Here is a 10,923-nt window from a genome sequence, read left to right on the forward strand (position 1 = left end):
GAAGTAAGAAAAATGGGGTAACTTGTTTAAGTGAATTTTAAGTACTAAAATGCATCAAAATGCATGATTTTGGGTGCCGGACCCCCCTTACTTGGCTTCGATTATTTTTAGGAAAGGGACACTTTCATCTCTGAAGTAAGTAATACTCAATGTATCAGATATAAAGGTTTGGTTATTATTTTTTTGTCCATAATGCTTGTTCATGAATGACTTCTACTTGCCTAGTGCCCTGGGAGTTGAAGTACTTGTTGGTGACTTAAACGCTATGAACTACAGTCAAAAAGATGTGATGGGTGTTTTGTTTCAATATCCTGATACTGAAGGAGCAATTAATGACTTTTCAGAACTGGTGCACAAGTGTCATGAATATGGAGTAAGTTGCAAGTTTTATGTACTTTATCTGTTTTCTTATGCAGATAAATCTAAATTTTAGGGAAGTAACATGTATGAATAAAAAGAAAGCATATTGTAAATGTACAAAAATATTGAAGATATTGTAGCCTGGGTCAAGTCAGCCTAAAAGACAATCAACACAGAGCCTGATTTTGAGAGTTCTTGTGTATTTAATAAGTTACTGATTTTCTGGGGATGTAATGTTTTATCCTTTTAATTGGTTAACGATTTAGCCATGTGATTAAATTTTCATTTGGTAACTTGGAGCTAATAGTTTTTACTAAATATGAGAATGAATGAAGACTACTTTTGTCATACCCCTTGAAAACTAGTTTTAGTTATTTGGTTTTAAAAATTTATAAGTAGAATAACTTAGTGTAGATATGGGAACATTATTTATGAAGAGCAAATGCTTGGGGAGTTATGACATTGATAATGTTACATGCTATGCTAAGGCAAGATAAGAAGGAGATGTGTGAAATATTCTAAATGTCAATATCTCTTAAGTTGTATTTGTGTTTGATAACTTTTGTTTTTTGAAATATAACTGTGGGGTTCAGTAGTCTACTGAACATGCATCTGATAAAAATATGCCCCAATTTCAAAGGGATATGACAGTAACTTAAACTTTATGAAAACGAATGCTTCAAAAGTTGTACATTTTTAGTATGAGTGGGATTTCTTTTCATATAGTTCAGTATTAACCATGTTAATTTATGAAGTCAGATTGAAGCCTACCTTCCAAAATGAATAGTCAAGGTAACCCAGCCTTTTTTTTTCTGGTCAGATCTAGTTAACTGAAAAGTTGTAAACTGTAGGTCAGTGGTAAAAATTGTAGTTTTGCTACTTTGGTAACATTTTGGTAAACTAAAACACCATTGCCCTCGTTTTGTGTAGAAGATCAAGATGAAAAAATCAATAATCAAACTGAGAAAGTCACTATATCACTTTTTTTTAAGGCAAATGTATCAATAAAGACAACCCAAAAAGATAAAAGTTGATAAGAGATCATATTGTTGCCTGATCCTATGTTTTGAAGCTGTAATGGTTTGTAGGTGTTGATGTTTAGTAGTGTATGTTTGCAAAATTTCAGAATATCCCAAAATTTCTGGTCAAGGCTAAATGCTTTTGCTTACTTACTATCAAATTTTACTGAGGTGTGCAAATAAGAGTTATCTCACTCTTGCATAGTATATACTTCATATTTACAAAATGTTTTAAATATTCTAAGTTCTAACTTGGAACATTTGACATTCAGTCACACTCATGCTAAATTCAATCCAAGATGCTGCTTTCTACTTGCCTTTCTTTAGGATAAATTCATTCAATCACAGAACCTCCTCTGTTTCATGGGATAGTTGTTATTGTATTCTAATTTATCTTCTATGTAGAAGACTGTTTTATGATGGTTAAATATGGTAGAGATACTTCGAGATTCTTACTATCCATTATTCTGAAGGTGAAGTGTGAACATAGTTTAATTCTTTAAAACAGATATGCTCTGATCTTAAAATTAAGGCTTACTGTGAAATTCCATCTTTGTTTGTCATTGTTTCTTCTGGTATCTGCTGATAGTGCTTGCTTCAACTTCATTTATGATGAGTTTATTTAAATTTTATTCTTATTCTGTAGATTTTTTTCAGTCACTTCACTTTCATTAGCATATACTTTTATTTCTTTATTAATCCTCTCACCACGGGAAGGTGAAAGTCAGTGTGTCATGACTTTTTTAGGAAGTTACATTCAAAGTTCAATTAAACTACTTTATTTTTGTTATATGAATAAACTTGCCATTAAAACGTAGTTAATAAATCAAATATTAATATTACGCAAGTTTTAAGTTCTTAATTACATAAGGACATATTTTAAAATAACTCGGTATTCCCTAGTATGAGAATTGTGACATTTGCTTTCTAGATCTTCCCTTTTCTCTAATTTATTTACCACGCTTCTGAGAAGTACGGAATTTATCATGAATTACTCATTATAATATAGTTATTACTTAGGCAAAACAAATTTTTTTTGCCTTCAATTTTATTTGTTTACTGATCCATAAACTAGAAAATCAAACTCACTTACTACACCCACCTGTAATGTCCTTTCTTTCACAAATTGCTTGTAGTTATTGCAAACATATAATATTATCTTACTTATTACCAATAGAAAGCCAAAGTTTCAATCTATCAAATGATATATTATATTATGTTGTTTTCTGTACAGAGGATTGTCTATTTCACTTCTAGTTCAAACTTTATTCCCATGGAAAACACATGGATGAGCTTAGGTGAAATTTTAACAGCACTTATTGCACAGTTACAATGTCAGAAGAATTATGATAGTTATAGGACATTGTCTGCTTTTTTACATGTTATTATTCTGTGTTCTTAGGCACATTGTTTAGTTAAATAAAAAAATACATATTTTAGTAGTACCATTAGTATAAAACATTAGGGTTAAGTTTCATCAACAGTCAACAGCAAAAAAAAAAAAGAAAGACCAGGATAAGTACTAAATTTCTTGTTTTTTCTGTGTATTCTTTAATTACTATTACAAAAGTAACTAAAATGCAAAAAATTAAGAACTTGTTAGGTTAAATTAGGTATGGTAAAGAAGAAAAAAAAATAATAAATTTTCATGAGGTATGCTTGTGGACAGTTTGAGTTGTGTGTTACATAATTTGATAGGGCAATGTGAGCTTCATGTTTGCCAAGTGATTTACAACTTCTATGGCATGAATATTAGTTATACACGGTTCATAGGGCAATAAAAAAAATTATATTTAAATATAAATAGATGTATACTTTTACAAGTTTAAAGTTAGTTTAGGATAAACAAATTTTGTGCCACGTTACAGCTTGAAGTCATTCTAGAAAGAAAAAAAAAGTAATTTTGATTTATTTTAACTTGACCAACCTGGTATATACAGTTAAGGTAGAAAAAATAGCAGATAAAATATAAAGTTATACAGAAAACAAACATTTGAAATTTATTTAGGAGGTTTTAGAGATTATGCAAATGAAATTTGAGATTTTTTCAGATGATGAAAAGTATTGTTAATCTTAACATCAAAATCACTATGCACTTGGAGCAGTCAACACTTTGACTCGATATATTCATGCAGAAAGTTTTAGTAAAAATACTTTAAAATTCTGATTTTTTTGTTTACAAATAATTTAATGCTTACTGAAAGTTTCAAAATTTTGTGAAGATACACAAAACAGAAGTTATAGGATGAAAACTCGGAGGTCAATTTGGGACCAATTTTTAGGTTGAATCGACCAATTTCGTAGGGAGAGAGTTAGTAGTATAATATGTTTTAGTTCTATCTGTTATTAAAACCACAAAATGTGCTACTTAAACATCACCTTTCTTGGCAGACGCTGGTTGTTTGTGCATGTGATCTTCTAGCACTTACTATCATAAAACCACCAGGAGAGTTTGGAGTGGACATTGCTGTTGGAACCAGTCAGCGATTTGGTGTACCATTGAATTATGGTGGACCTCATGCTGGATTTTTTGCTGTACAAGCATCACTGACTCGTATAATTCCTGGTCGCATGGTGGGGGTGTCCAGGTAAATGTTTTGTGTGTTAATTATATAAATGATACCAGAAAATGTTCAAGTATAAAAAAATATTTTTTTTTTACACATTAATTTATAAATTTGAAAATTTCCTACAAAAGAAGTGCTCACATAGTGTATCATCACGTATCAGCTCATGAAGGTAAAATATGTTTATGCATGTTTTTTTTAAACACTGTAAGAACTTATATAATTACAAAGTACAAAATTACTTTTATTGTACTAAATTAATTTTGATTTCTTCTGGTAATTTTTCTTTAATTGTGTAATCTGTGTAAAAATAAAGCAACAAAAACAAATGTCCTGCTAAATGTTTTTGAATATGTGTTAAGCTATCTTGTAAGTAAACTTATGTGTTCACGCTAACATATGAAGTTAATATTATATCTTATATGAAAACATTTTGTGGCTTTTGAGCAATATTGTGTATTAACCCTCTCAAATTTGGGTAGCTGAAAGCATGCATGTCATGACCTTTATTATTAATGTATATGAATAAACTTGTCATCAAAATGTAATTAATATATCAAAATTTAATATTATATAAGTTTTAATTTCTTACTTTGAAAAATAAATATTTATATGAGTTCTCAGTCTTCCTTTCTCTCTGTAATGTGACATTTGTTGCTCTGACTTGTCCAGGCCCAGCATGGCCAGATAATTAGGGCACTTAACTCGCAATCTGAGAGTCATTGATTTGATTCCCCATGTCCCACCAAACATGCTCGCCCTTTCAGTCATGGGGGCATTATAATGTGACAGTCAATCCCACTATTTGTTGGTAGAAGAGTAGCCCAAGAGTTGGCAGTGGGTGGTGATGATTAACTGCCTTCCCTCTAGTCTTTCACTGCTAAGTTAGGGATAGCTATAACAGATAGCCCTCGTGTAGCTTTGTGTGAAATTCAAAACAAACAAACCAAATTGACTTGTCCATTTTTCTGTTTTCTTCATCACCCTTCTATGATATCCTGAGTTTAGTGTAAGTTACTCGTTATAGTATAGATATTACTAATGTATAGTCTTAACTTTTATAGTCTTCAATATTCTTTTATGAAGGTATAAACCAGAAAGTCAAACCCAATTGCCACGCTTTTCTGTCACATCCTTTCACAAAGTTCCAGTAATTCTCTATGATATTTGCTATTACATCATTTATAACCAATAGAAAAACAAAGTTTTAATGTATTGAAGGATGTATAATGCTACCTTGTTATCAGTAAATGGTTTTAGCTATTTCATCTACAGATTAAAAGTTACTGTTGCTGAGTTCATTTTGAGCAGCTAAAGGAATTATCTAAGGCATTTGTGCCTTAGTTATAAAGCCAGCTAAATTATAATAGTTTTAGGATATTATTTACTTTATGTTATTATTTTGCAACTGTTAAAAAAAATGAAAGGCCAAATGTAAGTACTAAATTTCTTGTTTTCTATATATATTTTTTTTATTTATTGTTATAAAAATAATTTAAATGTAAAAATTAAACATTTATTAGGTTAGCTAACAAAACAATTTTTCATAACGTTTTCTTGAGACTAGTTCCCAAATAGCTCATGTGTTATGTCACTGAATACCTTAACTTTAGCTATGCATTCACTGTGGAACTTGTAGCTTGTATCACAGGATGATTAGTTAGACATGGTTCAAGAAGCAATAAAACAAAATTAGATAAAAACAGATGTGAACTGTTACAAACCTTAAGATTTTTAGGTTAAATAATTGTCATTTTCTATTACAATCTGCATTCATTGTAGAAACAAAAAAAAGGGTAATTTCATTTAATTTCAATTTCTTTTGTGGTGGCTGCAAAGTCAGTCAAATCTATTGAATCTGTGTAGTTGTAGGGTAGAGACAATAATAGATAAAATATAAAGTTTTATGATAAAAAGAACTTTGATATTCTTATAGAAAGTTTTAGTGGTTATGCAAATGAAACTTGAACTGTAACATGAAAAAAGTATTTTTAGTCTTAACATGAAAATCAACTTGCACTTGAACTAATCAGAGTCTGAATAATACTCTTACTCCATATATTCACAGACAAATTTTTAGAAATTTTTTTCACTTAAAGCTTACTGAATGTCACAAAGATACACTTACTAAATTAAAAGTTATGGTTACCTGGTGTTTGCAAAGTTGGTAAAAGTGATTGAGTCCCATATCGTGTTAAAATCAGGTTAAGAAAGTATTTATTGCTTGAAGAAATGTAACTAAAAAAAATTGAGTATTATTGGTATTGATCATGTGTTTTAAGTGAGTATATGTAAACATACAATTTGCTAGTTTTTGTTTAAAGGTGATTTTTTATATACATATTTAGAGATGCATCAGGAGATAAGGCATATCGCCTTGCATTACAGACACGTGAACAACATATTCGACGTGACAAAGCAACAAGCAACATTTGCACTGCTCAGGTAACATGGTTTTCAAAATAAATATTTTGTCTGGAGGGTAGATAAAGGTTTTGTTTAACCTCTAAGCTTTAACTTTTTTTTGAACTGGCTTGGTATGCATATGCTATACATCAAGCAGCTTTGCATTACAGAAAAAAATAAAGATTCGTTTTCTAATAAACAGTTACTGTTTTACTTTTGGATACTTTCCCTTCCTGCGAAGACTAAAAAAAAAAAGCAGTGCCGTTGAAACTTTATAGACAGAATTTTTCCTTCAGCTGGTAATTCTTACTTTAATTACTAGTTTATTCATTTTTCTAGTGGAGTTTCCTGAATCAAGCTTATCTTTACTCTGGCATATGGAAAACATTATTAATGATTAAAAACTGAATTTGGAGTTAAGCAAAAATACAGGTAACTATGAGGTTATGTTATTTCCAGAGAAATTTTTAGATGTACCTACCTAAGATCTTTTGGTCCTCTGTACCTCACCCTTTAGCCCTTGCTGTCGATGTCCTTAGTCATGACTGGTCCTACCTTTTCCTATATGCCTATTTTTCTCTCCACCTCCTTCTTCATTTCTTTGCTGTGATTCAGGACACTCCTTGCATGATCTTATTGATGGCCCCTTACTGTCCAGTCCAACATTGGTTTCTGTTTCTCTGTCTTCTCTTGTCCAAGCCATTCTCAATATTCTCCTCCTCCTGGCTCAAACTTGCACATCACATTTTCCTCAAGGAGTGACATCCTTTCATTGTCGTATGTGGGATTTGTCAGTTTCATTGCTTGTTGAGCTTAACCATCTGTTTGGATAGCTTTCTTTCTGTCCCACTCTTGTCACTCCTCCACTTCCTCCATGTAGTGGTCTAAATGGTCTATCAATTACCATTTCCCCTCTGGCCGACCTTTTTTTTACAATATCTAACCTCCTTCTTCAGATTACTCTTTGACTGTGGCTTATCTGTCTCAAACATTATGGGTTATCAGGCAATACTATTATGATGAATTTATTATTCTATATTTATTTTAATATTGATGTTTGTTTAAATTAAACTTGTATTTCGAAATGTACATAGCGTATACTGTTAAATATATATTGCAAAACTCCCACCTATTCTCTAAAGTTGTAGAAGATTCTCGAGTGTAAGAATCAACATCCAAGCATTTCTTTGCATTCAGCACCACATTGTATATAATTTTATCTGTATGCTTTTTAGGCCCTCCTTGCTAATATGTCTGCAATGTATGCTGTATACCATGGTCCTGATGGACTCCGAGCTATTGCCAACCAAGTTCATAATGCCACTCTTTGGCTGGCTAAAGGTTGGATTCTTTATATTTTATATATTTATATTACTTCTTAAAAATGTATTTCACTGGATGTTTCTACTTATACAGTTTTACATGTATTATCATTATAAAGGTTTGAAATACTGTTATGTACTTCAAATCTTTTTTAACTGTTTATTTTGGCACAAAGCTGCCCTATGGGGTTCTTTCTACTGTAGTTGTTGTGAGGATCAGACTTCATAGTTTTTCAGAGAAAATTTAAAGAAAGTTTTATTGGGTTTCCAAAATAAAAAACTTTTAAAATAACTATCATGATTTATCTTTTTAGATTAATTAAAATCTTGTATAAAACATTTCAGGTTTGGTGATTTTTATGAAAATATGATGTTTTTTTATTTTTGTATTGACTAAGGATATGACGTTTTTTATTCTTGCTTTGACTGAGGATATGATGTTTATTTTATTTTTGTAATGATTGACATATGATCCTGGTGATCATTTGTTACCTAGTTTTATAGTGGGCATAGAGCTTTATGGCCATTTACCAATATGTATATATGCTACTAGTACAACAACAGTAGGTCTCAAAATAAAATGTTTTTTGTTTTCTTCTTAGAATAGAGTATACAAAAAATGTTCATTTTAACAATACATAATCCTTTAATCAATATTGAAAATAATGCTTTATTATAAATACTCATGACTTGACTAATCACACATCCCAATCAGCTTGTAATTAACATATTGTTCTCATAAGATATTTTCCTAGCTCTTTGTAAAAACAAAATGTATGAAAGCATTTTTTATTTTAATTCAAAAAAATACATTCTTAGTTTCTTAGATTTAAAAATAATTCTGACCACAAAGATTAATGTATTTTTCTTTGGCAGCTAACTTTACAAAAAAGTTGGTCGTGTATTGTTTTATTATTGGATAGTTTTTGTATAAATATTTTTTCAAAGTTAAACCAGTGTTAAGTTTAGTGATGGCACTTGCATTGTGAAATATGATACTTCCTGTATAATTTTGGAATATATATAAATTTTTCAGGTATAAGGGAAGCTGGTCATGCAATGGAAAACTCGGTTGTTTTTGACACTTTGAAGGTCATGCCATGTGTATCTCAGGGTGAAATTCGAAAAAGAGCTCATGAATTAGAAATTAATCTTCGCTACTACGGAGATGGCTCAGTATGTCAGATCAGTTTTATAATTAATTATTAGAGCTGTAGACTTGTGTAGTATCTTTGTAATATTGTTTTTCAGAAACAGATTCAGATTCTTAATATGTTTAGGAACCTTGTATATATTTTTTGTTTATAAGAACTGAGCCATAAGAGTTGAGAAACAATGTTATTTGTGTGTGTTTATGAAATATCTATCTGATCTGATAAAGGTTTTTGCTTTCTAAACATTGCTTAATCTTCATATAGTGCAGATTTAAATGAGTTTTCAATTTGCAATGTGCATATTTTCATGGATGTTGAAACTATTTTTAATCAAAATTGTTTTAATTTGGTGAGTGAGAAATTCTGTATAATACAAGATGTGGATAGTTTTAAATTGTGTAGTAGCTAGTTTTAACTTTAATACACTTCTGTAATAATTATGAGCTTCTTTAGAATATAAAAAAATGTCATGGTATAATGATCTACTAATTATTTCTCATTATCAGTACTTTTAATTCTTGTAAAGGAACTTGGACTTTTATCACAAGAAGTATCGCAGAAGTTAGCACATTTTCTTCTTATTTATCACTAGATCTTAACTATGCATAACAGTTATTTATTAAAATTACTTGAAACATACTTTTCATTTTGTTAACTTAGGTTGAAGTGGAGTTTCTTTGGATGAAATTGTTAAAAAAAGGATATGAATAATTTACTTCAGCTGTTTGGTTTAGTACTAGGTTGTATTGGATTTCCTAGGCTTAGTAATAAGCTAACCAATTTAACTTTTATTGTACAATCTCTAGACAATTTATAACTATTTCAAAATTCAAAAACTATTTATGAAGATCTACTTAATACTTCTATGATCACTAATGTAATTTTAACAATGTAAAAGCATTTCATTTTCAGTGAACTTGAAGTGGATGACATTTAGTGGGAAGGTAACATTTTAACATACTTTCACTTCTAGTATTCTTAGTACTTGTAAAAGAATTTAGACTTTTATTGTAGGAAATATGGCAGAAACTAGCACTATTTTTTTTTTTAACACAGAATCTTAACTATACATAGTACTGTTATTTATTAAGATTATTTGAAATGCACCATTCATTTTGTTAATTTAGGTTGGAGTTTCTTTGGATGAAACTGTTAAAGAGAAGGATATGAATGATTTACTTCAGCTGTTTGGTGTCAAAAAGAAAGTTGTAAGTATTAATTTGATGAAATACTAATTTTTATTTTATTTTTCTATTAGTGGCTGCATATTTTTGGGAGTTTTATTTGCAAATTACTGGAAAATATTTGCTTATTTAAAGTTAGCTACCAGCTGAAAAGGAATTAACAGAGAAGTTATATGTTTTTTGTTTTTCATGTTAACAGATGAATTTTAAGTTCATCAAAGTAACATATTATATATAAGCCTAAAATATACTGATCTTTAAAAATGTTCGTTGTTTTCATTTTGTTTCTTGATTTGGTTTTCATGAAGAAATAGTATACATACATTAGCTAACCCATTGGTCTATGGCCCACATTTACAGAGCCAGTATAATGCAAATTTAATGCTTAAACCACTATTTTGCACTTTTTCAGTTTAATGTTCATTGCTGCTATAATGAAAACTTAATTTCTTTAACACTTTCACTACGGGCATCTTTTTCTGTACATGTCACGAGATTTTAGTAAGTTACATTCAAAATTTAATTAAATCTTTCGACACGGGGTTGGTCGATTTGACCGAGTCACGTGACTTTCTGTACTCATTTAAAGTTGACATCAATTTAATACTTATAACTCTCTATATATTGGGTATATCTTCACGAAATTTGGGAATCTTTCGGTCAATATTACAAGTATTTTTAATAAAATAGAATAAAGTTTTGTCCATGAATATATTGAGTACTTGTTTTGAATAGCCCATGTGCAAAGTAATTTTTATGTTAAAATTAAAAATCCTTTTCTTCATCTCAAAAATATCAAATTTCTTTTGTGTAATCCCTAAAACTTCCTAAATGCATTTCAAAGTTTTTTTTTTTCAGTAAAACTTTATTGTTTATATGTTATTTTCTCTACCCTATCTGAAAACAGGATA

At 29.8% G+C, this 10,923-nt stretch overlaps 1 protein-coding gene across 3 annotated transcripts in view; it reads left to right on the forward strand.

Moving 5' to 3' along the window:
• Nucleotides 1-10,923, forward strand: part of LOC106466722 (glycine dehydrogenase (decarboxylating), mitochondrial-like) — a 163,714-nt gene that overhangs the window by 64,271 nt on the left and 88,520 nt on the right. For all 3 annotated transcript variants that reach the window (XM_022394809.1, XM_022394808.1, XM_013927025.2), the window contains exons 6-11: nucleotides 226-373; nucleotides 3,771-3,967; nucleotides 6,295-6,391; nucleotides 7,588-7,693; nucleotides 8,711-8,850; nucleotides 9,956-10,036. In XM_022394809.1, coding sequence (XP_022250517.1) covers nucleotides 226-373; nucleotides 3,771-3,967; nucleotides 6,295-6,391; nucleotides 7,588-7,693; nucleotides 8,711-8,850; nucleotides 9,956-10,036 — 769 coding nt within the window. The remainder of the gene's footprint in view (nucleotides 1-225; nucleotides 374-3,770; nucleotides 3,968-6,294; nucleotides 6,392-7,587; nucleotides 7,694-8,710; nucleotides 8,851-9,955; nucleotides 10,037-10,923) is intronic.

The sequence above is a fragment of the Limulus polyphemus genome, unplaced genomic scaffold (assembly GCF_000517525.1).
Source record: "Limulus polyphemus unplaced genomic scaffold, Limulus_polyphemus-2.1.2 Scaffold2360, whole genome shotgun sequence".
Taxonomy (NCBI): domain Eukaryota; kingdom Metazoa; phylum Arthropoda; class Merostomata; order Xiphosura; family Limulidae; genus Limulus; species Limulus polyphemus.